Source organism: Ambystoma mexicanum, chromosome 4q, assembly GCF_040938575.1.
Source record: "Ambystoma mexicanum isolate Mex_15411 chromosome 4q, UKY_AmexF1_1, whole genome shotgun sequence".
Lineage (NCBI taxonomy): Eukaryota > Metazoa > Chordata > Amphibia > Caudata > Ambystomatidae > Ambystoma > Ambystoma mexicanum.
The window spans coordinates 643,703,834-643,731,055 of record NC_090928.1 but is presented as its reverse complement, the minus strand read 5'-3'; the positions used below and the strand labels follow the sequence as shown (position 1 = coordinate 643,731,055).

General features: G+C 46.9%; 1 protein-coding gene across 5 annotated transcripts in view; it reads left to right on the top strand.

Annotated features, from left to right (window-relative positions):
• Positions 1-27,222, top strand: part of EHBP1 (EH domain binding protein 1) — a 2,510,899-nt gene that overhangs the window by 1,621,510 nt on the left and 862,167 nt on the right. For all 5 annotated transcript variants that reach the window (XM_069608212.1, XM_069608214.1, XM_069608215.1 and 2 more), the window contains one exon: positions 13,200-13,340. In XM_069608212.1, the coding sequence (XP_069464313.1) occupies positions 13,200-13,340 (141 nt within the window). The remainder of the gene's footprint in view (positions 1-13,199; positions 13,341-27,222) is intronic.

Below are 27,222 nucleotides of genomic sequence, written 5' to 3'. Positions count from 1 at the left end.
AATCTATCGTTTGCCCTATCGTTTCTTCCATAGTCGAGCACACATCCGTCCAATATTCACTCAATCGTCGGCATGACCACAACATGTGCAGTAATCCTGCCTCTTCGCAATTACATCTGGGACATCTCCCCGTTGCTGTAATGTACATGTTTTTTAGACCGGCTGGGATGGGGTCTACCCTGTTTCATATTTTGTAGTGAATTAAGCGAAATCTCGAGTTATAGGATATCTGTTTCGATAGCCGACATATTTGTGTCCAGGGTATGTCTGTAGAAGGTTCCCCCAGGTCCTCCTCCCATTCCTTTCTCACATCAGGTGTTTGGGGTTCCTTGTTGGCTAATGTAATTTTGTACAATGTTGAGGCTGACTTCTTATTTCCGCTATGTAAGAGTATGTATCCCAAAGATGGATGCACATGGGGTTCCTCAGGGAGTCTGTCCCACACTGCTGCTATTGCAGAGTGCAGTCTTAGGTACTGCAGTTTCTGTAATGGAGTGTCACCTATGGTTTCTTTGATAACCTCCTATTTTACAAAGTTCTGTTCATAGAATAAGTCCCTGAATTGGTGTATTCCCCTGTTCCGCCAGTGCGTTGCTGGGGCTACATCTTGTGTCGGGGATAGGTAGGGTGCATCCCATATTGGCATGTTCGGGTTATATATCACTGTGTTGCTGGGTTGGCCTAATAATCTCGTCCATGCTCTGCATGTGACCAAAGGTGGGTCAATGTGATTTTCACCACCGACTTTCGCTTCCGCTAGTCTGTGTAAGAGACTTGCCTGGCTCTCTCCTTGAGTTTCTAGTGTCACGTTTGCAGATGCAAGGGGGCTTGTCTGCCCAGTACGTGGCATAGTAGGCCTGTGCTGATAGGTAGTACAATTCGAAGTCGAGGGCCGACAGTCCCCCTCCCCCCCTTCTCATACGGCATGGCGAGGCGTTTCCAACTAGCCTGCTCTTGCCCCTTCCATATGAACTTTGAGCATGCCCCTTGTATCTTTGTGAAATTTGGTTCTTGTTGGCCACACTTGTACAGTGCTGAAAAGGTAAAACAGCTTGGGGAGTATTATCATTTTTACCAGTGCTAGACGGCCCATTAGAGAGATAGGGAGATGGTTCCATCAGTTCAGTTTGACGCAAAGTGCTTCTATTAGTTCCCCATAGTTGAGCACAAGTGCCTGCTGTGCTGTGTGTGCTATTTCCACCACCATGTATCTGACCTTACTAGGCGCCCAATGAAGTCCGAGCAACTCTTTGGATTTTTTGGCTGCTGCTGTCAGCAGGAAAATCTTGGATTTGGCAGTTTTAAACCGAAGGCTCGAGATATCGGCTAATACATGCACAGCGCCCAGTACTTTCCGTAGGTGTCTTTCGAGATCTCTAATATATAACATAATATCATCAGCGTAAAGGTTTATCAGTTCCGTTCTGCCCGCTATAACTATTCCGGCCTGGCTATGTCTCACCCTTAGTAGGTCCGCCAATGGTTCTATTACCAGAGCAAATAGTAGTAGGGACAGACCTGTCTTGTACCCCCTGCCAGCTCTAGGGCCTGTGATAAAATCCTGTTAACACATACCCTATTATATGGCTGGGTGTAGAGTATGCATACCCATTTGATGAAGTTCGGGCCGAATCCATAGTTGTGCACTACTCTGAATAGAAAGGGCCAGTACACAGTGTCGAATGCCTTTTGCATATCGGGGCCACCAACCGAACTGTGTTAAACGAAAGTCGCCAATGGCAGATTAAGGATTAATGGCAGCTGATACTCAAAGGGAGGTTGCGCTTAGAAGTAAGACATGAAACCTGGTCTCACGGGTTTGTCTACTAGCAGCCAAATACTGTAAGTTCTTATTGAAGCCAATTGTTGAATTTTATTGTCTTAAGGTAGCTCCCATTCTCACATACGGATCAGAGACCTAATTTACATGATCAGCCGCAGTCTGGCCCAAACTTGAGGGCATCTTTTGGAGAAGGTTTCTCCACCTTCTGCAGAGTATACCAATTCAAATAATTTGACGGGAACTAGGACTAACTTCTATATATGCCATCACAGTGTTGAAATCCTTGGCCTTTTAATCGGAAATGCCTACTGGCTAAATCAGAAGGGGGCTTCCAAGTCCTGAATATTGCACTTCAGTCGACCTCAGAACCAGTGCTTCACAAATGGAAGCATATCTGTGTTGCAACACTCAATCTGGGCTCTTCGGAAGACTTTTTGAAATCTGGGCCAGGAAAAGTGAAATGTACACTGTATGACCAAGATTGGATCGACACCTATGAATACAAGACCAAAATGAATCTCTATGGTCATGAAAACTTGGAGTATAGAGCAAGAGGAACACTTCCCCAATATCTCAAAAGATTCCCTAGTGCCCCATTAAGAAATCAATTTATGAGATTTAGTATGAACCTTCTGCCAACAAGAGAAGTCTATGAAGTAAGGATTAAAAACAAACCCAGAAGACACTTCAAATGTAGACTCTACAACGCGCCTCGAGAAACCCTTTTCCTTTTAACATTAATATGTCTGTCTCTGTGAACAAAGAAGCAGGTGGTTGGGAATGTTCCTGATACAATTTACTACCTGGTCAGTAGACATTAATTATGGTACGTTTGATTAATTAAGACTAGGGGGCTCTTCCCCCTGATAAGGAATGTCATATATGTTTTGTTTCTGTTGTATCTTACTTCTATTCAATTTCTGAATTTTGTGGAATTTTATGTGAATATAGTCTAAGGTTTGACTTGTTTAAACCATGACTAATGAAAAATAAATTTAAAAAACTGTTAACATTAGGGGAAAAACAGCTTCAGAGCAGTCCGGCACCACGTGGGTGCTCATGCGAGAGACTCTGGTTGATCCCACGTTTGTTGAAACCACTGATACCAGAAGGCCCTAGGAGAGCCAGAAGGAAAGGGTCACCATGGTCATAGAGGGGTCTAGCAAAACCCCCTGTACAGGCGAAAGTCTTTGACCTACACGTAATTGAAAAGCTAAGGAAGGTGAATCCTGCTAGTGAGTTCAAGAGAAAGAACTGAGTGATTGGCAAGAGTGAACCTGACGGAGGGATGCCGATGAAAAGGAGTGACGTCTGAAGTCCATATGAACTGTGTGTTGACAGGAGTGAACCCGACAGAGGGATGTCCACAGTGAACTGTTTAAAAAGACATTAAAGCTTGTGAATGCCATAGGTGAAATTGTTATGAGAAAAAGCCGTAGTGAACACGGCGGAGGGAGGCTGATATTCAAGAGGGGTCTGAGTCCAGAAGAGGGGGGGATCGAGGGGTAAGCATTTTTTACAATACGCCACAGTGAACCCGAGGGAGGGTGGCAAACATTTGAGAAGGGTTTGAGCCCAGAAGAGGGGATCCAGGGGTGAAAAGCCAGCATACCATCGACGCACGAATGCAACAGAAATCTTTTGAATAGAAGCCAGAGTGTATCCGACAGAGGGAGGCTGATATTCGGGAGGGGTCTGAACCCGGAAAAGGGGGACCCAGCGGTGAAGAATCATCACCCAAGTATGATCAGAAAGGAACTTTTTGTGGATCTGAGCCCAGAAGAGGGGGATCCAGGGGTGAAAAGTCATCACTTTGCATACGTTGGAAAGGAACGTTTGTGTTTGTTATTGTTGAACCCCATCAGGTCCTCAGAGGCAACAGACTTTTTGTAGACAAGAGACTTAACCATCGAAGGTCCTGATACCTGAGAACGGAACTGTCGTCTCATGCTGTGAAAGCTCGAGAGTGTGCTGTGCTCCCGAGTCCCGCCTTGTCCTGTGCCCCTGGCTACCACATCCTGACTTGTCATTTGTGAACACTTCTTTCTTTCTTGTGAATCTTACCCCCCACTCTTTTTGTATTTAGTTGTAAGGATTGGCAATCGTTTTTTTTTATTAGTATAGGCCAGTGGTCTTCAAACTTTTTTGGCCAGGGCCCCCCTGAGCAAAATTTGGGCAGGTCGGGACCCCCCAGAAATGCCAAATGGACAGTATATATTGCGCGCCGTCACCTGCTCCCATCAAAGTCGCTGGGCTCCCTCATCCCACTCCTACCCAGTCGCTGGTCTCTCCCCACCCCATCACACACCCAGGGCTCTCCCCACTCTGCTCCCATCACTATCCCATGGTTCCCGCCCATTGTGCTCCCACCATAGTCCCTCGGTTCCCCCATCCCGTTCCCAACACAGTCTGAGGGCCAGTGGCGGCTGGTGAATCTTTTTTAAGTGGAGGGGCATTAAGGGGAGGTTCGGGGGGGTTTCCCCCTGTGAATTTTTTTTTAAATAATAGGTTAAAATGTTGCATTGTAGAGCATACTTTTAACAAAAAATGGGTAAATAGCCAAACAGTTTGCAATTGTTGCTGGGAGTCCAGGGGGCAGGCATTGATATTTTATTTCTATCGCGCTCGTACACAAGTGTTTCAGAGCGTGCCAAGGCAAGGGAGGGGAACAGAGGAGAATAAAACAGCGATCTTACTAGGCCCAGTGACATTGAGAACGCGCAAGTGTGGGGGGAGAAGTGGAAAGTGCGAAGCAGAGGAGAAACAGATAAATAACAATAAATAAATAATAAAGGCAACAAACAGTGGTAGTGCAGCCAGCAATTTGCAAGTGCTACGTTTAAGGCAGCAGACAGGGTAGGTCTGATAAGTGCAGGAAGAAAGATGGTTCTCCTCAAGTTTTAGAGTGGCAGGGCGCTGTTCCAGAGGGAGGCCCCAGCCGAAGACGGAGATCTACCCCCAGCTCGTTTCTTTGATAAACGACTGACCCTGAGGGAGTTGGAGGTAGAGGAGTGAAGAGCTCGAGAGGGGAGGTATTTGCGGAGGAATAGCTGAAGGTATTTTGGACCCAGGCCCCAGAAAGCCTTGTGGACAAGGCAGAGGGTTTTGAATGATAGATGTCCGGTAAAAAGATACCATCCCTGTCCCCTGGGCCCCACTGGTCCTAACACAATGAACATGATTATGTGTATATGCAAGGCGCTGCACATTCATACAGCAATCACTCTATGATTCACATGAGCATCCATCACCATACACTCACTCATAACGCATCCATACACATGTTTAAATAAAAACAATGAACATAAACGTACCTTCTGCATTGGCCTGTGTGTGGGTGCTGAAACGGCCTGCTCCAGCTGCTCTGTCGGTATGTGCGAGGAGGCGCAGGAGCTCCCCCTCGGACATTCAGACATGCAGTGCCCCAGCCAGCATTTCCAATGAGCTATGCAATGCTGGCGAAGCAAAACGCCCCAGCACTTGCATGGCTCAGTGAGCATGTGCGGCTGGGGAACTAAACTGAACTGTCAAAGGGAAACAGTGTTTCCCTTTGACAGTTCAGCCAGCCCAGGAGCACTCCATTAGCTGGATAAAGCAGCTGAGGGAGTGCTCACTGTTTCACTGGGCTGGCTCCTTAGCTCCTCCATAATGGGTGAGGGGCCACTGGGTGGGCGCCTCTTGCCATTATGGATGAGCCGCCAGGCTCGGACAGGCCTATAGGGCAATGCCTGTACCAAAAATGTAAAATGCTAGTTTGGGCCAATCAAAATGGGCCACCATTTTGGCCAATGTGGACCATTTTGATGAGTTACTTAACTATGCAGTTAGTAATGTTGACCATTGTTGCTGAATATATCACAATTTACTTACATTTTAACACAAAGCACCCCTTTCGGTACTATTGAAACAGTGGGCTTCATAACTACTCTGGCGGTAGCTGTGCCGGTAAAACCGGCACGGCTGCCACTGGAGTTGCATCCGGGTCTGGCACCCGCGAATGGGCAATTACTAGGTCATGCCGAGTTAGGCGGACATGATAATTGCCCTTTCGAAGGTGCCGGTAGATCCCCATTCCCATTTGAGCCCCATATGGCTCAAATGGGAATGGGGAGCTCGGATGCACCGGCACCGTTAATAACGGTGCTGGTGCATCCGACGAGCTGAGGTCAGACCTGGCGGGGGCTGTCAAGCACCCACGAGCACAACTCTTAATATGGCGGAACGGTAGCTACGGTGCCGGTAGCTTACCAGCACCGTTGTTACTGGTCCGCCATAGTAGTAATGAGGCCCAGTCTGTGACTAAAGGAATGAATATCCATTTACAACTGTGGGCCACTTTTTCATTGTTGCCTGAGACAGTTTCATGCTTCAGCCCGCCCATGTGGGCCACCCCTGCCCATTTCTTCCAATCTAAAAAAAAAAAAAAAAAAAAAAATCTTTTTTCATGCTGAGCTCTCAGGGCCCCCCTGGGATGCACCCGCGGACCCCTAGGGGGTCGCGACCCACAGTTTGAATACCACTGGTATAGGCCCTTTTATTTAACAAGATGCCACTAGGACTGTTACTATTTTTTGATGGTTGTAGCTTGCTTCCATCTTAGATTTAGGTTTAGATTAGGAGTTTTTCCAACCTGCATACACAGTTTAATAAACTCCCTTGAACTGTGATCACGTGTCTGTTTTTATTGTTGCCACCATGAGTTCCTTACACCCCCACTTTTTGGATTGTGGACCAAAAGGGAAGAACCACACCCCTTTCTGAAAAAGGCATCAGTGGTCCAGAGAAAGTACTGTAAAGTGCTGTGCCAACAAAGAAAACTCAAGGGAAGAGTCATCCCCTTTGGGCTTATGGAATATAGGAGAAGTGATGTTTTGAATAACCAGAAAGACTCTAGGCGAAGGGAAGGCCCTTCTCTAGTGGATATTTATTCATTTTTCTTTTCTTCACTTTAGAGACTTTATATTTGGAACTTTGCAAGGAAGTTGTAGGTGTTCAGCTAAGAGACATTCCCCATTTCACGTTACATTAAGTTTAATGTGTGAGAGTCAGCTTAGGATTTTGGACACAGGACAGAGAACTCTTTTTGCTTTAGACATCCTGACACAGACTTTCCTTAGTTTTGAGGCAGGGAAACCCCTCTTACAGACAGGGATAGGTAAGGTTTCCCCAACCCCTCTTTATCTTTTGATAAGGAAAGTATTTGATAAACACCAAAAATGCCACTGTGTCCTAGTCTTACACTTTGATCCCTCACAGGATGCATGGCAGTGCTTTCCATTTTTAAGTGCACACCTGAACAAGGTTACTATTTCTCCACTCCCAGTGTAATACAATGCTTAAAAGGGATGATAAAAATCTTTCCCTGAACCCTTCGTGGTGCTGCCTACATTTAGTCATGACTTTCTTGATGGGAGACCCATTTGAACCAATGCATTCCTCCCATTCAAGCTCCTTACCTGGGAAACCAGTTTTCTAGTGGAAATCCTCTCTACTCTTAGAATGAGCAAATTGCAAGCACTCTTTCAGTTTTTTTCCAAAGGACAAAGTGATGATAAGAGTGTGGCTATCTTTTCTCCCTAAGGTAGTGTCAGAATTTCACCTTGCTCCGAAAATTCACTTACTAAATGTCTATCCCTCTCCTCATCCATCCAAGGAGGAGGGGAGGTTACATAGGCTTGACCCCAAAAGGGCTTCAAGCTTTTATATTTCTCAGATCAGCCATTTCAGGAAATAAGACCAGCTGTTTATCTGTTTTACCAGGCCAGGACTATGGAAAGGCACGTCAAAAGAACCTCTGTCAAGGTGGTTTGTCTTGGCTGTCTCTGAATGCGACACTAGGGCAGGTAAAGACATTCTGAAAGTGTTTGGGGCTGACTCCACAAGTGGGCTAACAGTCTCTTCAGCACTCCAGAGGTAGAGTACCAACTTGGTGCATATACCATGATTGTCGCTGCATACCTTTGCAAAACACTATTGTCTGGACACTGTATCAGGTCAGGATACCCGCTTTGGCGGGGCAGTCTTACAAGATGTTCTGTCAGAGTTTGCATGTGAGTTTGCTCTTTTTCCCGTTCTCCTGAAAGAGGGTGCTGCCATGGGTGTTTATCCAAGATGTGGAATCCGTGGGAGGGCACAATCCATTAGAAAAACAAATTGTCCTACCACCCTATCATCCTACCCATTGAATATGAGCACTTGCTCCTTCAAGGTCCCTCCTTGAATGTCTTTATTACCAAAATAAGACAAAGCAAATATATTATTTCTTAAAGAGGATGAAACTGAATTCCCCAACGTGGGGGAAAAAAATGAGTAAACTGGGGGCGTGGTGAAGCCTGCTTATACCGATGCCAAAGTCATATCCACCCCAATCGTGTAGAGCGCAGAGGAACCTGGACGCCAAGGCAGCATGACGCCCTCTGGTGATGAAAAAGTTTCCGAAATCTGCTGCCACAGGAAGATGGATGATGGAGGAATCCATGGGCGGAACATCCAAAAGAATAAACATTACCAGGGATAAGTAATTTGTTGTTCTAACTGTTTACCTAATGCATTTCTCCGTGCTAACATGTAGGGTTGTTTACCGCCCACAAAACCTTTAAAAAATCACCAATACATACTTTTAGAAATATGACCCTCTTAATATTTATTGGAAGCAGGGCGGGGAGATTGTCTTTCCGACGTGCAGCAGCAGTTGGAAGTCTGTTCAGCTCAAGTCGGCCAGGAGGTCGGAGGCACAGACATAGTAACTCCACTGTAAGGTAGCTCTCCTTGCAGTCACAGCTTCTTGTCTCCTCAGAATGCAGAAGGATGCACTGGGGCAGCCTATGCATGTAATGTAAACGGCCTCACTCGCTGTCCCCACACATGCTCCTTCTGTCACATTTTCTCTTTCAAGCCAGAACCAGAAAGGGCGTTGCCACAAGAAAAGCTAATTATGATATGATGTGGCATTTATAACGTGCCTATACACAAGTGTTTCAAGATGCGATGAAGCAAAGGAGGGGAACAGAGGGAAGACGGAGACAACGATCTTACTAGGCCAGGTGACAATGAGTTTGCGCAAGTGCAGCTGAAGGGGGAAGGGGAAAAAGTGGAGGGGGGGAAGGGGGAGAGGGCAGTGCAGTACATGAGAATGACAGTAAAAATAATAGATAAATAAGCAGAAGTAAAAGTGCGGCCAGCTGGTGGCAAGTGCAAGGGTAAGTGCAGGCATCAGGTGGAAGGGTAAGTGCAGACATCAGGTGGAAGTGCTGGTAGGGGGCTGTAGGAATACAAAAAACAGACCCCAAGTGTGGGGGATGCCAAGGAGGCAGTGCAGGGGTGCAACTGGCGGGGGAGGGGACCTGGACCCGAGATCAGTGGGTATCCAGGTGACCAGTGCAGTTTCAGTTTCAGCCAGGAGTTCAGCAGGGGAAGAGGAGGAGAGAAAGCAGAAGCAAAGAGGAAGGTTTTGAGGTGCTTCAGGAACCAGAGATGGTTCCCCTCAAGTTTCATGGAGGCGGGGAGGCTGTTCCAGAGGGAGGACCCAGCCGAAGAAAGAGATCTACCACCAACTCGTTGCTTGGAGAAGCGACGGACTCTGGGGGAGTTGGAGGCGGATGAGTGAAGAGCTCGAGAAGGAACATATTTAGGAAGAGAGAGTGGAAGGTATTGAGGCCTCAGGTCCCAGAAGGCATTGTGGACAATGCAGAGGGTTTTGAACTTAATCCTCGCAGCCAAGGGGAGCCAGTGCAGCGATTTCAGTCCTGGAGAGATAGGATCCCTGGGCTTGAGGCCAAAGAGAAGTCTCGCAGTCCTGTTCTGGATGAGATGCAGAGGGCGGAGTAGAAGCAGGCAGATTTAGAAAGAGGCTATTGCAGTAGTCCAGCCTAGAGAGAACCAGAGCTCTGGAGACAGTGAGCTTCTGGGGGAAGGAGAGGAAAGGAAGAATACCTCTGAAGGGGTGCAGCTGGTAGTGCGACTTCTTAGCGACATCAGAGATGTGAGGAGAGAAGGAGAGTGTGGAGTTGAAGATGACCCTGAGTTTTTAGCCTCACAGGTGGGAGCAGGAAGAGGGCCAAGAGAGTTGAGTTTGGCCAGAGAGTGACAGGAAAGGAGGGAGCAGGTGTGCTGATGAGGAGAATCTGTCTTACTGGCATTAAGGCAGAGATCATTGGCGTCACACCACTCCTGGATAGCAGACAGACAGTCAGAGATGAGAGAAGGAGAAGAAGTGGCGGTAGGGACCCTGAAAATGAGTTGTCATCCACATAGCACTGAAAGTTGGGGCAGAGAGCAGCAATGCGGTGGGCAACGAGTGCCAGGGAGAGAGGTTAGACCCCTGGGGAACACCACAGGTAGAGATAGAGATGGAGGAGAGCAAGGACCCAGGTTCGACCTGGGAGGGTCGATCGGAGAGGAAAGAGGTCATCCAAGCCAGGGCCTGATCGGTGATACCCAGGTTATCACGAAGACGGTTGAGCAGGATGGCATGGTTGACCGTATCAAAGGCAAAAGAGAGATCAAGTAAGATGAGGACAAAGGGGGTGTCGGAATCGAGGTTGGAGAGCAGCTCTTCACTGATGTTCAGGAGAGCAGTTTCTGTGCTTCTGCAGCTCTGAAGCCAGACTGATGGTCATGGAGACAACCAACATATTCAGTGTGAAGATTAAGTTAGGAGATGGCCAGTTTCTCCAGGAGTTTGCCCAGGAAAGGAGTGATGGAGATTGGGCGATAGTTAGCCGGGCAAGAGGGATCGGCTGTGGGTTTCTTAAGAAGGGTGTGCACAAGGGAGTGCTTCAGGGGGGAAGGAGTGGTTGCAGAAGTCAGCCAGGCCAGGGGCTGAGGTGTCAATGTGGTCCTTGATGGTTTTGAGGAACAGGGGTGAACCTGTTTTGACGAGACTTTCATAGATCGGTCTTGTCTAGAAACCTTGTCTGGGTAGAAAAGGGGAAAGGCAGAGAAGGAGGGAAGAGATGTGGTCGAAGAAGGGCCAGAGGAAGAGCAGCGAGTAGAGGGGGCGGGGGGAGAGGAAGAGAGAGAGGACAGGGTGTCCTGAGTTATAGAGATGAAATGAGAAGCCAGGCCGTGCAGAGGGACTGGGAGGGGACAGGAGATGTAGAGATTGCAGCATGATTGGCCAGCTCCGTGCAGATTTAAAAGAGTTTGACCGAGTTGTTAGATGCCGCAGAGACACGGGCTTGGATGTGGGCTCTCTTCTTGGTGCGGACTGAGCCGGTATTGCTTTTGGAGCAGGCGGCAGGCCAGTTTGTCAAAGTATATACCGGAAGCAAGCCAGTTCCTCTCAGCCAACCTTCCTGTTTAAGGGTGCCGAGATCTGAGTCATACCAGGAGTTGCACCTGGCTTTGGGCTTCAAGCGGATCCTCGTGACAGGGGCAAGAATATTGAGAGGATCAGATATACCAGAGTGGAGCATGGAGAGGGCTGTGTCAGGGTGTGAGTCAGCAAAGGGGGGGGGGGGGGAATTCCCCAGCAAAAGCCTAAACTGACGCACGCTTCATGGGTCAGATAACCGAGAGGGTAGGTGGGAGTGCTTGAGTTGGCTTGGCCTGAGGGGTGAGAGAAAGCTGGGAGGGAAGGAGAAGGTGATCACTCCAGGAGAGAGGAGTGGTGAAAGGGAAAGAGAGTGAAAGGTCTGTAGAGATCAGAACATCAACACTGTGCCCTGCAGAGTGAGACGGGCCAGGGGGGAGGATAGAGAGTGAGAGTCGCAGGGCTCGCAAAAGAGTCCAGAGAAAGGACTGGAAGCATCGAGGTGGATGTTAGTCTCCAAGAAGGAGGAGTTGAGTCGTTGAAACCAGGAGGGAAAAGGAGAGGTCTGACTCCTCATAGAGGAAGGAGGAGATCTGACCAGGTGGCCGATTGATGGTAGCCACAGTAAGGGAATGGCCAGTAACGGAATGGCTAGAAGTGAGAGCCTGCAGGCATTCGAAAGAGTAGTAGGCCTGTGTAGGAGTGACATAGGCAGGAATCCACTCGGGGAAGATCAGGGCTACACCCCCTCTGGGATAGTTGGACCTGGGCGCGGAGAGAATCTTGTAGCCGTCAGAGAGGAGAGTGTCAAAGCTTGTGACAGAGCTGCCCGTGAACCATGTCTCGGTGAGACTGAGGACATCGAGGTCAAGTTCTTCTAGGAGGCAGCATATGTCGGAGTGTTTGACAGCGGAGCAGGAGTTAAGAGTGGCAATATGGAGAAAGTTGCTGTTCTTGAAAGACTTCTGGGGAGGGGTACGAATCGGAGGTATGCCCTACTGAAGTGTAGAAGAAGCCCAAGGGGGGAGCAGAAGAGGAAGGAGGAGAAGGCAAGGTAGCCAAGGAGTAGACAGCAGGGGGAGGCAAGGAAGCCATGGAGGGAAGAGAGGGGACAGCAGGAGATGGAAGGAAATTGATGAGGCGCGGGAAGCGTCTATCGAAGAGGAGAAGATTGGCCTGAGGGCATTGGACCAGGACGGTACCATTCACATAAACATGTATGATGACTTTACAGGAGTCGAAGAAGGCCAGGAGGGCCTCCAACCGGGTGCCACCATTAATGGGAGAAGAAGAGAGAGGAGAAATCAGAGACCATATGAAGAGTCCATAGGTCTGGTGAGAAATGCCGCTCACCTCTCCTTGCGCATAGAGTTCTGCATTGCACCTGGTTTGGATGGATCTGTGTGCTGGCGGTACTTTGGCATATGTATGTGCAATAGGAAGCCCTTTTAGGTACTTGATGGCAGCACCTTGGCATCTGGGTGCTCTACCCTGGGAATAGGATTTCAACGGGCATAAAGTCAGGCTTATTTGCTTTGTTGGTGCTTGTTTTATGTGGTTTCAAATTACACTCAAAACAGATTTTTCACTCCTCTTTTTTATTTTTATTTTGCAGAACACATTCAAACAGCCAATCATGTGTTGGCAGTCCTGGATCCTCCCCCCACACACTCTGATTGGTCAAGTTAGGAGGCAGTGTTGATGCTTCCTGCATTGCTGGCAAGAAAACAAACACTGCTGCTACACACATCATTATGCCACTCTTCCATAGTCTGAGGGCAAGAACACAGTAGTGAAGATGTTCACGATTATACATACCCAGCCTGTCCTCAGAAAGCAAAGGTGGTGTTCTCAAAGCATACCGGAGCATAACTTTTTTCCTATATACATTTTGCCTTGCTAGTGTCATTCATTATCACGAAAAGAATGCAATTCTCTTAGGTGAATAAACTATGCACTGGTATTTGACAAACCAAAACTCAATGCACATTGTGTTTTCTATTTTTGATTTATTTTTTGTTTCTGAACAGGGTTTCTAATGCACGGTCTCTAGAGCTGCGTGCTAAGCACTTAATTGTGGGGGTTCTGAAGGGAATAGCTATGGTATACTAATCAGAAATTCGTGTGAAATGTATCAACTCGACAGCCTCTTGATTTTTACAGCAACGCCTGTTATCCAGACAAGAAGAACTAAAGGAACGGGCCCGGGTCCTCCTGGAGCAGGCGAGAAAAGATGCCGCTTTGAAGGCCGCCAACAAGCAAATAAATACGGTGACCCCTCCACGGAGCAAGCAGCAGAGTGATGTAAGGCCGTTCATCAATGTACCTCCTTGCATGGGCATGTGCGTGTGCGGGTATGTGTGTAACATGAGCAAGCCACCGTTTCATTTCTTGAGTGCCTTTGGTTTGCCTGGCTCCCTTGTATCCATTCGCAGAGGTTTTTTTTAATGAGAATAATTGCGGGGTTGAAGGAGGGGTGTTATCTAAAATGTAAACAATTTGATTGGTTATGTTTTTCAAACTGCACAACTTGTAATCTGCTTCAAATAAGTTATGGTCTAAATAGGGAGTCTAGAAGACATGTGTTCAGTGCTTAACTGCCATTATTATGGCCTTCAAGCGCATTGGGCTGTTTAAGAATTCATTTGACTTCAGTTTGAATTTACATGATGGACTGTAAATTGCAGGAACATAACAATTGCTTTGGCGAAGACTAGTACAGTAACATCATGTTTAACTGTTGAGTTGGGTGGGGGTGTACTGTGTGTTTGAATCAGTCAGCGAATAGTGATGGCTGGCATGAGTATCGAATTTCGGTCGTGCCACTCTCTCATCTTTTATTGGGATTCTCTGCCATGAAGTGGAATCAAGAAAAATGTGTTGCCGGGCAACTATCTATCCTGAAGCTACCAATTGGTCGAACGATCTCAGTGCTGAGAGTGCATTCAGCCCTACAGATAAGGGGTGTATCCGCCACGTTTACTCTGTAAAAATAGGCAAATAGTGGGGAGGGAGTCTCTGAGGCAGCAGACCAACAGTGTAAGCACCATGGCAAATGTGGTTGTCGGCTGCAAAATGTGTACTCAAAATAATTGCATATTGGATGTTTGATGCAGTGGATAGTAATGGATTAGTGTGTAGTGTCCTGATGCTTCTGACGTCTCTCCTTTCCTTTTATATTGCTTTTTTGCCATTCTTTTTATCCCTCCTCTTTACTTCAGAGTCAGATACGTTGTTATTCACTCATGGTCCTAGTGAGTAGCCAGTCACTCTGGCATATTGAAATGTGGTATGTTCCTAGTTCCCCCTCTTTTCACTTTCTATTAGTGTTTTATTTTGTCAAAGGCTCTCTCCTAAGGTTGCTGTATTAGTATTGGTTTCAGAAGAGATTGTGGTTTAGAGTTCTTCAGCTTTATAAATGAGATATGTCTGTCTTTTGTCTCCTAGGATCCTCTGCCCAAATTATAGTGCATTAGAGATATTTCATTTTAAGCCTGCATACCTCTCCAAGTCACATTCAAGACAGGAACATACCATAGATAGCATACCATAGATAGTTGCTATGTGCTAGACTTAATCCACTCATGGTAGTAACTTAAAGTTGTGCTGGAAACCAAATGTACTGTTGACTGAATTCACCACTGTTGACAACATGATTTTAAGACCATGGCAGAGTGCAGCCTCTAATCTGTGACTTAATTATATTCTACTTTCGTGGCTTCACCCAGGGAGAGGCCTTCTATTCACCCTGTGACTCCCAGTGCAGGACCGGCATACAGGGAACTCTGCTACCATGGGCCTCTTTTCTGAAGCATTTGTTATGAAGCACCCAGTATGTTGTCCTCACTCGTAACAAATCTTATATGCCCGTTTTTCTGGTATGTTTAAATCTATTTTTTATCCCTAAATAAGGATAAATGTGCTTTGAAAATCACCATTTGGACACTTTTTTCTGAATGTTATTGTAAGACTACTCATACCGTACTTACAGGGGTTCGGCATATTCATATGATTAGTAGGGGCTACTTTGCAAAATATTTCCAGGCACACTTTTGGTTCCCAGTCCACCCCTGGTGACTCCTCAATCTGTCACAAGTGGGTTTTAACTCCCCCTTCACACAATATGGCATTTTCATGAAGTCGCTGGTCGATCGCAGCTTCGGATTCACAGCTGTAGCATCTGGCTCTGTGAAAGCATCATGAAGCAAGACACAGACAACAGAATTCAAATCAAAACACTTTATTAACTCAAATGCCAGGATGGAAAGAGGGTTTACTTGTCCAATGCTAAGGTGGGAGTTCCCTGCCTAAATGAAACTAAGGAAAGTCTTGAGTCAAAGAGTTCAACTGAAGCATCTGTCTGTGTCCAAAACCTATGCTTGCCGTAAAAACAAATTTATACAATGTGTAGGGATGTCAGCAACCCGAAGAAAACAGTGTCCAACATAAAGTTCGGAGCTTCGTCTAGCTTGCAGCTTCCTTTCAGCTCCCATCCCCCAGTATAAGTCAGTTCCGAACAAACGGTCTTAAAATTACTTTTTAAGTTCAGGATGATAGTTTTAACCAATACTCGGGGTTCTCTTCCCCAAGTTCCAAGAAACACAGTTCTAAACACAAAAACACCTTGACACTCCGTTCTCAAGTCAGTAAATGTTTTTTGTCTCAGGGGGGGGTGCGGGGGGGGGGGGCTTCCCTTAACCAAGACTTAGTTTCAGTATCACATAAAATATCTGTCGTCTCCTTATGGTTCTTGGCCTCACTTGCGAGCTCTTCTTATGGTTGGTTTTCCTGTAAATATCTTGGCTGTGTTGGAATAAACTTCAGGGTTCCATTTAATTCTGCTTTCAATGTCTATTACTCATACGTCCCGTCCCCTTTACTCCATACTTTTGGCCGTCCCCCAACATGGGGATGGTATCTGAACCTATGGAAGTGAAAAATTGAGCTCCCACTTTACATTTAGTACAGCCATGGGGCCCGGCCTCGCGCCCCTGGTCTCCTGTGCCGAACCTCAGTCTCTTTTTCCGCATGGACGCTATCGGACCTGGCAGCTAGGCGCAGAGACTTTTTCAAATTTCCGTTTGCTCCCGGTTTTGTTTTTCAATCTTCAACTCCCTTCAGTGCCTCGCCTCACCCGGCGCATGTCGGCTGCAGGAGGATTCACGAGATGTGCATGCTGCAACCATTTGTTCCTTGCCTCAGACCCCCATGCGCTCTGTATTGAGTGCCTGGGACCAACCACCCCTGGGACGCATGCACGGCTTGCAGTGCTCTTGGTCACTGGGCATTGAAGAATCGGTTGTCGCGTTGGAGGGAGATCTTCCACACTTCTCCAGCGTACCTTAAAGACTTTGTCTCCAGGACCTCATGTCAAGACAAGGTAGACCCTAGTACGGCTCCTCAGCGCAGAGACTCCATCCCTGGATTCAGGTTCTGGTAGGGCAGAGGCAGCTAAGGCTACCGGCTTCCAAGCCAAGAAGCCCGGGGACTCTTCCAGGCGATCTGTGGGCAGACCTGAGGCCGTCAAGGCTTTCGGCTCCCAAGCCGCGAGGCTCAGGGGCCCTACTAGGCTGTCCTTGCAAGGGCGATTAAGTTCGTCCTCCTTATCGACATCAAGGGGTAAAGGATCGTCTGGTTCTGCCGCCAAGAGTCAGTCCTCGGTGCGATCCAGCATGACTACTGGCGTAGGTGCAGAGGACGCACAGCCTTCCAACGCTCTCTCCGAGGTCGCAAGTCAAGGCTATTTGACTACCGGCCAGCCGGCCGAGGGCTCAGCGACTACCAGAGTGTTCTCTGAGATCCATGCCTCTGTTTTGGGTTCAAGGCCCAAGGTGTGTTCCCTCCTGGCTGAACCAGGACGTGGCACAGGACCTTCGCGCCCTCTGGCCCAGTGCGTGGGGCAAGGCCCCAAGATGGCAGATAAGCATGTGGTGGAGCCTGCTAGAGTGGCCATCTTGGATCTGTGCAGGGCCCTCCTGTACTCTCGTCCATTGAATGGGCCCTGTATGAAGGTTCCAGTCCCCTTCCCTCTGCAAGCGGCAGTGGACTTTATGGTGCAGGCGGCTGATCTCCTCCAGGATACATTTACCCTTCACAGCCTTACGGTTACACGCCTCAAGCGCCTCAGCACTTCGATCAGGAGCGGAGACCCATCGCTTCAGAGGGCCGGGCTTCTCGGGACCCGGTGACTTTTGAGGGCTGCGTCATTGAGTGCTTCATCCTTCTCATGCATTCCACCACAGATGACAGGGCTCCTCTGGGAAATTCTCCTCCTCTGGGCCCTCGGCCTGTTCCTCCAGCGCTGCCTGTTCCAGTGCCTGTCCCTCTGCTGGTCCAGACCTTGCTGGTTCTTCATACCCCTCGACCTCCTCCTGTACCATCACCGTCTCCCCCTCAACAACCGTTGGACCTGTCTTCGGTTCAGGACCTAGGGGGTTTTCCTACCAGTACGCGTGTTCCAGGGCCCAGACTCCCCGCTGTAAAAAGATTTTTAAAAACAGGTGGCGCAGGGCACAATGACGGCGATGAGGATTACAACGACCAGGACGATGAACCCTCAGTTTCTGTTAAGGCCATTCATGACCGCCTACAGTGCCTTGCAGAGTTCTTGGGGGAACCCCATGCCTGAGAAGACCCCCCATGAGTCGGGAGTGCTAGCAGAGGTTTAGGGAAAACGCACCACAATCCGTTCTGGCATCTCTCTCCAGAAAGATGTCCTGCAGGTGGTGAAAAGGGTCTGGGGCAAGCCCAGGCCAACACCCAGATGACTAAGAAGTTGGACAGCAGGTTCAAGTTGACGGATGGGGAGCCGGTCCTTCTGGCCTTCCATCTTCAGCTGCACTCTTCAGTGGTGGCTGTGGTTTCACTCTATTCTAAACCATTGTGTTTGTCGTCTTGCTCCTTGGGAACCGCTTCCAGTTATCTGTTTAAAGAGGACAAGGTCCTTGAGTCTTTGGGCAACGTTGCTATGCCATTTTAGGGTTCCATTTGTGGCAGGCCAATGCCAGTGCCCTTTTAGCCACGGCTAACCAGAAGCTTTGGCGGGAGCTTTGGCAGTATCTGCCTGACCTCCCTCTGCAGAGGCAAGCCGCCTTCTGGTGGATGCCTGGGCAGTTGCGCAGGACCTCATGGAGTCTTTGATCTCCCATATCGACACAGCCAGCAGAGGGCTGTGCCTGGGGGTCAAGATAAGAATGGCATGGATACATACTACTAAATTTTCATCTAACGTGCAAGAGCAGATCCTAGATTATCCTGTCATTCTTCAACTTGTCTTTACCACTCAAACGTTTCAAGATGATTACTCCTGCGCACATAGCAGAATCCCTGTGCGCTGGGGGCTGGATCTGTTCCCTATTTCTCAAGGATGCGTACCTTCATGTCCTAATTTTCAACTGCATCAGACATTCCTGCGGTTCACGATTATGTCATACCACTTACAGTACAAGGTGCAGCTGTTCGGCTTCAAGTCGGTTCCTGGTGTCTTCATGAAACTGATGAATGCAGTGGCAGGTTCCCTCCGCCCAGAGGGTCATCACTTGTACCCTTATCTGGACGACTGGCTGGTCAGGGCCAGCGCACCAGAGGGGACGATGCATTTGTGCCAACGGCTGGCAGACGTTCTTCACCAGCTGGGTTTTTCCCTCAACAGGCAGAAGTCACAGCTGACTCTCGCCCTGGATCTGGTCTTCTTGGGACTGGGCTGGGACACAGCGGTGCAGCAGGTGCTCCCCATGCCTGAGAGGCTCCTTTACCTCGGCAAAGCGGGGGTGGGGGTGCACTTTCTGGCCAGCACGACCGTCTTGGCATGGTGGTTCCAGCACCTTCTGGGTCTGATGGCATCTTGCATGCTCACAGTGTGGCACGCTCGCCTCAAGATGAGGCGCCTCCAGCTCCAACTGGTGGCCAATTGGTTAGACAGGATCCCAATACCCCCGCTTCCCGTCCCGAATTTTCGATGGTGGCTGATGGACTGCAATGTGGCATTGGGAGCCCCCTGTGCCTGGCCAGAGTCCACTATGGTGGTGATGACAAATTCCTCTCTTTTGGGTTGAAGGGGCTAATCTAGAGGGCTACTATATAAATCAACTATCATATCATATCATATCATTCATGGTCCAGGGGTGAAGCGCTCCTGCATATCAATCTGCTCGAGCTCAGTGCAGTGGGACTGGTGCTCAAAACCTTTCTGCCCCTCAACAGGGACAAGGCAGTTCTGGTCCGGACGGACAACTCCACAACAAAGTTTTACCTAAACAAACATGGTGGCACCTGTTCGACCCCCCCCCCCCCTCACCCCCCATCCTCCACTCCTGTGCATGGTGCCGGTTTCGAATCTGGGAATGAGCCCTGCCGGAAGGAATTTGTATTTCACTGGTTCCCCTCCCACTGGACAGCAATTCAGAAGCGGACCAGCTGAGCCGCTTGCGGTTCAACACTTACGAGTGGGAGGTACACATCAACACCTTGTTGCCCCTGTTCCAGAGATGGAGGGTTTCTGGATCTGAACTTATTTGCATTGTCTCTGAATTGCAAGTGCCCCCGGTTTGTTTCATGGGCTGGTTTGCATCAGGGGTCTCTGGGAGACACCGTCCAGAGATGCTGGCACGGCCTCAGGTGTTACATGTTCCCTCGTCCCCATTGCTCCAGCGGACCCTCCACAAATTCCAGGCGTCGGTAGGCTGCAGCCTCATCCTGATTGCCTGCCACTGACCCTTGAGGGCATGGTTCTCGGATCTGCTGCAGTTGTGCTCCCCGGGGCCTCTCCATCTTCTGATCCCCAGCAGGGTCTTCCTGATGGAGTAGAGCGGGGCAGTGGAGCTCCCAGACCAAGCCAGGCTGTCCCTCGTGGCCTGGACCGGACCATCTGCGACAGCATCATACTCAATTTTTGGATGACAACTGCGATATCATACAGGAGTCCGTCTACTCGATCCCAGTAGAAGAGCAAGTGGACTAGGTTTTGCCACTGGGCTCGCGGCAAGGGGCTAGACCCCATCTGCTGCTCCCTGGACGACATGCTGGAATTCTCTGCACATCTGACTCTGTCTGGTGTTCAGGTGGATACCTGCCACACCTATTTGGTGTCCATTTTGTTTTCTTTTCAGCAGCCAAACTGGTAGTTAAGTCCCACCTCAAGGGACTGTCCAGGCTTTTTTCCCAGGTGCATAGACCGCATCCGGTCTAGGACCTCAATGTGATTCTGGCGGCCTTGCAACACAAGCCCTTTGAGCTGATGACCTCAGTGGACATCCGGCTGGTGACACTGAAAACCGTGTTGTTGGTGGCTCTCACCTCTGCTTGCAGGGTCAGCGAGCTACAGGTGTTATCATCGTGCAAGCCCTTCACCACGTTTCATAGTGACAAGGTCATCTTGCGCATTCATCCACATTTTTTGGCCAAGGTGGTCTCTCAATTCCATCTGAACCGGGAAATCTGTCTGCCGGTGTTCTTCCCGAACCCTGATTCAGAGGCAGAAAGGGCTCTACATTCCTTGGACCTCAAAAGAGTCCTCAAGTTCCATCTTTCACAGACAAAATCTTTTGAGAAGTCTGAGGAATTGTTCATCACTTTCGGGGGCTTGTACCCCAGTTCCCAGGCTTCCAAAGCCTCTATCGCCTGCTGGATGGTCCAGACCATCTTGAAGGCGTATACGCCTGAGGGGATTTATGGCCATGCGGTCAGGACTAAGGTCATGGCCGTCACATTTGAGGAATGTTTCTTGGGATGTCATCAGCAAGGCGGTTTCTTGGGCCACTCTGTCTGCCTTCTGTAAGCACTATTCCCTGAATACCAGCTCCAGGCGTGAAGCAGAGTATGGTCAGGCGGTTCGGAAGAACCTTTTTGCTTCCTCCCAGATATGAGGCAGGTTGTTAAAGCTGAACCCTATGGTCTTGTTTGGTGGAATCCCCCACAAGGATGGAGGAAACGGGACGTATGAGTAATTAAAGTAACTCGACGTAGTGACTATAGTACGCATAGTCCACTTTCCTCCATACGCCCCACCCACATTCCTCTGCTTGTATCCTAGGGGCTAATATGTTAGTGTAGCCAGGTATCTAAGCATCCAATGTATTAAAATGGGGACAGAGGCGAAGTGCCTGATTGCTGGTCCTCGGGGGGGGGGGGGGGGAGTGAGGGAGGAGGGCCTTGAATTCTCTCTCCCGGGGCCGCTCCCCCAAGCGCGCTATGCTAAATCTAAAGTGACGCTCAATTTTTCCCTGCCAAATGTTTCGGTACCGTCCCCATGTTGGGGGATCCCAACAGGGATGGAGGACAGGGGACTATGGACTGAGTACTCTTGTCACTACAGTAACTTTAATTTCTGTCATATATAGCTTTCACACAATTTGGTATTCAATATGCCTCTCTTTGGTTCAATGTTATCGTTCCTTTTACTTCAGATTTCAGTATAGCGTGGGTTTTCAAGTTTCGCTCATTTTAGAATTCAGAATGAAGTGTTTTTTGTTATTTTTTCCAAAACTTTATTTATACATTTAGGACCTTACAGAAGCAATAGAACATACTACCATATCTCAAATGTACAAGGTGATACTTATTCACCCATCATTTCCAAAATTAATCTTTAAGAAGTGAAGTAACAGAAGGGAACAGAATACAGGGAGTAATGCGACAGAAAGTAAAGGAAAGAAATAAAATGAAAAAGCAAACACAAAAACCAAATAAAATAAGAACCTTAGAACACAATCAAATATTTTAAGCGTAGAGATCATTAAATGCACCCCACATCCTCTCATATTTATCGAGTTGATCTTTTGCCTTAAAGGATATTTTCTCCCTCTTGGACAAAAGGGACGAATTCTGCAACCAGTCATCAATGTTAGGAGAGGTAACACTTTTTCAAAATTTCAAAATCTGCTTCTTGGACAGCAAAAGAGCTCTATATATCCAAAACATTTTACTTGTAGTCAAACCAATATTTGAAGGCAGTAAACCTAACACAGCAACAAGTGAATCTCTGGGTATAGAGAGATCCAGAACCAACTCCAACCTCTTAAAAACACATCCCAGAATAATTGAATTTTACCACATAACCACAACATGTGCAGTGTAGTGCCCACCCCCCTATTACAGTTCCAACAACAGTCCACATTACTCAATTTACTCATTCTCATCTTCCATGGGGGCCAGTATAAATAATGATTAATTATTTGTTGTGTACATCTCAAATCTAAATCCACTTTGTATTTATCTGGGCCTGCACATATGCGGCTCCAATCACTATCCAACAATGTGCAACCTAAATCCGAATCCCAATTCCCCCTACCACATTGCGATGTTAACTTGGATGCAGAGGGTGTAATCAATTTATACAGAGTAGATGCAGACAAGGGCACAGTCTTTGAGAGAACAAAAGTTGTATGTGAGGCATGCATTGTAGCATTGAACGGCTAAAAAAGTACAACAACAAGTTCCTGCAGAACATTATATAAACACATTGCAGACGCTTTCAGCTTATACTTAAAGCGCAGAAACTCAAAATCAATCCTATTCTGACCATCATAAACCTGTCCAATCTTCCAGATACCAGCTCTCTGCCACGCGATCCATGACAAGAAATGGTTATTTTGTTTCACCGCCTGGTTTCTCCATAAACTGGAATCTGCACACAATAAGTATTTCTCTTCCCAAATCTCATTATATTTACGCCATTCCTTCACAAAGTGCTTTACAAAAGGCAGAGTGGTACCAACAGGCAATCTTTTATTCATGAACAAAAGAACATCCGGTGGGACAGGAGAAATTGACTCCTCCTCTATTTTAATCCAACTTGCACAAGTACTGTGATCAGACATGAACCAATGATGCAACGCATGTAGCGAAAATGCAGAATGATACCGCTTTATGTCAGGAAAACCAAAGCCGCCTAGCTTCACTGACTTATAAAGAACATCTTTCGGGACTCTCGCTCTACTTCCTTCCCCCCACACAAACTTATCCAAGGATTTATTGATGCTAGCTAATACATTTTTTGAAAGCGGCAGAGGGAGCATGCTAAAAGCATATAAACATTTCAGAAGAAGGGACATCTTAACTACGTTAACTTTCCCCCATAAGGTTAGTTTTAACTTCTCCAATCTACAGCAAAGACGGTCTACCTCTGCAACTTTCAAAAGGATATTGTATGCAAGCAAGGACGTCACATTCCTATTTATATGAATACCCAAATATTTAAGACCCGAACCAGCCCACATCTCCTGATCCACCTCGAACAACCCCCATGAGACGATGCTGAAATCGGATAAATCAAAGTCTTTGCAACATTAACTTTATAATTAGAGAATTTGCCAAATTCATGCAGAGTTGCCAGAAGCTCCGGATATGAACACTCCGGGTTTGAGATTAGGACTAAGAGGTCATCTGCATACAAAAGTACTTTGGGCACATATTCCCCAAACGGAATACCCATTATATTAGGATGATTCCTAAGTATAGTGGCAAGCGGTTCAATAAATAAGTCAAACAATAGTGGAGCTAAAGGACAAACTCAATAGTGGAGATAAAGGACAACCTTTACCTAGTACCATTTAAAATATGAAAGCACTCTAACCGACTGCCATTTAACCATTACGGCTGCTTTTGCATCCCCATATAAGGCTCCAAAAAGTCTAAGAAAAACTGGCCCACAATGTATCTTAAGGAAAACCTGACGCAGAAAAACCCAACTCACTCTGTCAAATGCTTTCTCAGCATCTATACTTATTGCTGCACATGCATCTGCAGAATTTCTCCTTAGATAAATTACATCAAGCAACTCTTTCAAATTATCACTGCTATTCCTACCACTCACAAAACCAGTTTGATTTTTGTGAACTAACTTTGGGAGCAGGCCATTTAATCTTATGGCAAATATTTTCGCCAGAATCTTCACGTCCACATTTAAAAGCAAGATGGGTCGGTAGTTTCCACAATGTGAAGAATTCTTACCTTGTTTAGGAATAACCGTTTTTAATGTGGTCTTCATTGAATCAGTAACCTCCTCATTATTCAGAATTTCTGTAAACAGTTTTACAAGAAAAGGGGACAGAATCTGACTAAAGGTCTTGTAGAACTGTATTGGAAATCCATCCAGGCCAGGGCATTTACCTCTGGCCAATGTTTCAATTGAGCTCTCAATCTTCTCTACCGTTATTGTTGCATCTAGGCCTAACCTCTCCTGCTCATGTAGGCTCGGCATTTCTAATACACTAAGAAAAGTATTAATATCCACCTCTGAAATTGTCTCATTACCTCTGTATAAAGAGGCAAAATATTGTCTGAATTCTTTGCAAATTTCTGCATTCTTCCTCTTCACCATCCCCTTTTTATCCACAATAAAGAGCACTTGCCTGTTTCCTTTCTGCTGTATACGACTCGGTAATAATGCCCCTGACCTTTCACCTCTTTTCCAAAATGCCTGCCTCCAGTAAAACAATTGCGTTTCTGCCTTCTGATGAAGCTCACAATCTATGGTTCGCTTTGCGTGGGTCAATGACAACATATTTTCCACACTCGGACGGTCACAGTATCGAACTTCACATGCCTTAGACACATCCTCCAGGCCAACCATAACCTTCTCTCACTGACTTTTCGATACTACGCAAAACCTTTGATTTTACCCTGCAATGTTGCCTTCAGCGCATCCCAAACCACTGATAAACTGCTCACTGAGTTTAAGTTATCCTCCAGAAACAGTAATATTTCTGTTTCTATGTATTTGACAAAAGTAACTGTATATTCAAACGCCACTGCCTCTTGGACGGTGAACCATAAGCAGATTCGTCCAATGCCAACATAATTGGAGCATGATCAGAAATGATCACATCTCCAATTGAAGCACTACAAATGTCTCCACAAATACTTATACTAACAAGGAAAAAATCAATACGGGAAGATGTACCATGTGCCATAAATCTCATGGATATCCCATTTATCTAATAATCTTAGAAGACCTCTCCTCGCTTTCAAATCCGCATAGGAATTAACCTAAGTAGTCTTATCCTTTTCCACATTAATTGTGGTATTAAAATCACAATCAAGCTGCTCTAACACTTCATCCAGCTTCTTAAAGAAAACATCCTGATTTACATTGTATGCATAAACATTCACAATAGCCATGCATATATTCTCAGTGTGTAATTTGAATGCAACATACCACCCTTCTGGATTAATGCATACAGTATTCGTTCTATATCTTAAGCCCCTTTTGAAAAGAATAGGTACTCCCCGGGAGTTACTTGCAAAATAACTCGAACTCTTTTACATACAAGCCATTCAAAATATACCCCACTTGATCTCCACTCAAGTGGATTTCCTGTAGAAATACTACATCAGGCCTTCGCCTACCTATCATTGATGATATCTCCCGCAGCTTTGCAGGATTATTAACGCCATTAAGCATTTAAAGTTCGATTTACTTCTGAACTCAGGATGTAACAGTTCTGCTTATTCGTAAAGTTTTTATACAGTTTGGTATTCAATAAAGAGGGGTTGTTTCCTTAAACACGCAACCACTCTGATACAAAGCATTCCTTTTTAGAATGGGAAATGTTCAAACGCTATGGCACCGGGTCTCTTGTTGGAAACCCACTGGTGGTGTTCACAGCTTTTCCAGCAGCACGGATCAAACGGCTGCTTTTGAGGTCAGGGTTCCAACCCCTGCCCCTCAGGCACTCCTGTGGTGACCTGCTAACACAGGGGAACAAGAATCTTGACCACAACATGCAACTCTTCATGCAACTCCCTTCATAATATTTGGTCTGCTCTACGGAGCCCCAGCACCCACGCCACTCTTCCATGGACCGCCTCTCTCTCCAGACCTCAGTGCCTCGGCGTGTCTCTCAAGTAAAGTCCCCTGCTGCTTGCACTGGCTTCCCTGCTGCTTCTCCTATCGCTCCCTTTGCTGCTGGACTGATCTCCTTTTACTCACTGTAACTACTGCTTTTTGTAACATGTTTAAGAGTATGCGCCCGGTTGCCCCTGGGCCTGGTTTTTTGCGCTTTATAAATAAAATAAAATCAAAATCAAATCAAATGCACCTGCAGCCCCTTACATGCTGCAGGTGTGGATGTCCAATTAGCCCTCCCTGACCACAATTAAAGTGACATGCCTGATCTTCACTGCTCTTAACAGGGATCTTTGTCCCAGTACCAGAGTGGTAAGAGTGTAGTCGTATTGCTCTTAGTTGCCTCTTCCTCGTCTCAGTAGGTGTTACTTGTGGGGAAACAATTGGATCTGACTTACAATAACCCATAATGGTCGGGGAAGGGTTGGGCTGGCCATTAATATGGAAAGGGGGATAACATGTCTTGCCCAAGGGCACCCCACTCTCAATCCCTGTTGTCCTTCCACCCAGGTGGACCTCCCTCGCTTCTCCACCCCCAAGATCGGGATCCAAACGCAATGGCCTTTCCCTGGCCACCGGCGCAGTGGATCCAAGGGATTTAGGAGTGAGAATACCCTCCGGTTTCTCACATGTCTCATTTTACTCTGTTAATTTGTTGAAAGACTTTTGTACTTGAAAAAACTTTAGATACTTAAATTCACAAACCTAAAATTCAGTCTGCTTTATAGCCGTTCTGAGATGTGAACACATTCCCTTACACTCGTCTGTGATGTATTGTTGGAAATCCCTGCATCAGTGTGTTAAATTTTGCAATATCTGATAGTACTGCTCCAGTCATTAACCCACGTCTAGATTGTAGACTTCTTATCTTGTGTTTTGTGCTCTATGAAGTGCATTTAAAATGTATTTATTTCAAGGATAACCTTAAAATGCTACCTTGGATTTATAACCATGCTTGTGGAGTTTGCCATCCTTGCCGTACACAAACACAAGAGATTATCTTCTTCATGCAGTTTCATTGGTGAAATCATTAATTTCTTTTTCTACCCTTCTAAAATATCTTTGTGATTTTGTAAATGAAGCTTCATTGTCACTGGACTTGCCAATCAAATCCCAGCTGCATCATTGATGATATATATTCACATCAGCCCTTCTATGAAAACACAAAAATAAGATTTTTTGCAAGTCTGCCTCGCTTGTAATATTTTGGCTGTTTTGTAGGGATGTTCAAATTTGATGAAACTCTAGAAATGAAGGTAGACTAACATGAGGCACAGAATAAATCACTTATTCATTCACTCATGCATTGATTTGCCAAGTTAGCCAGCCCATTTCCCCTTC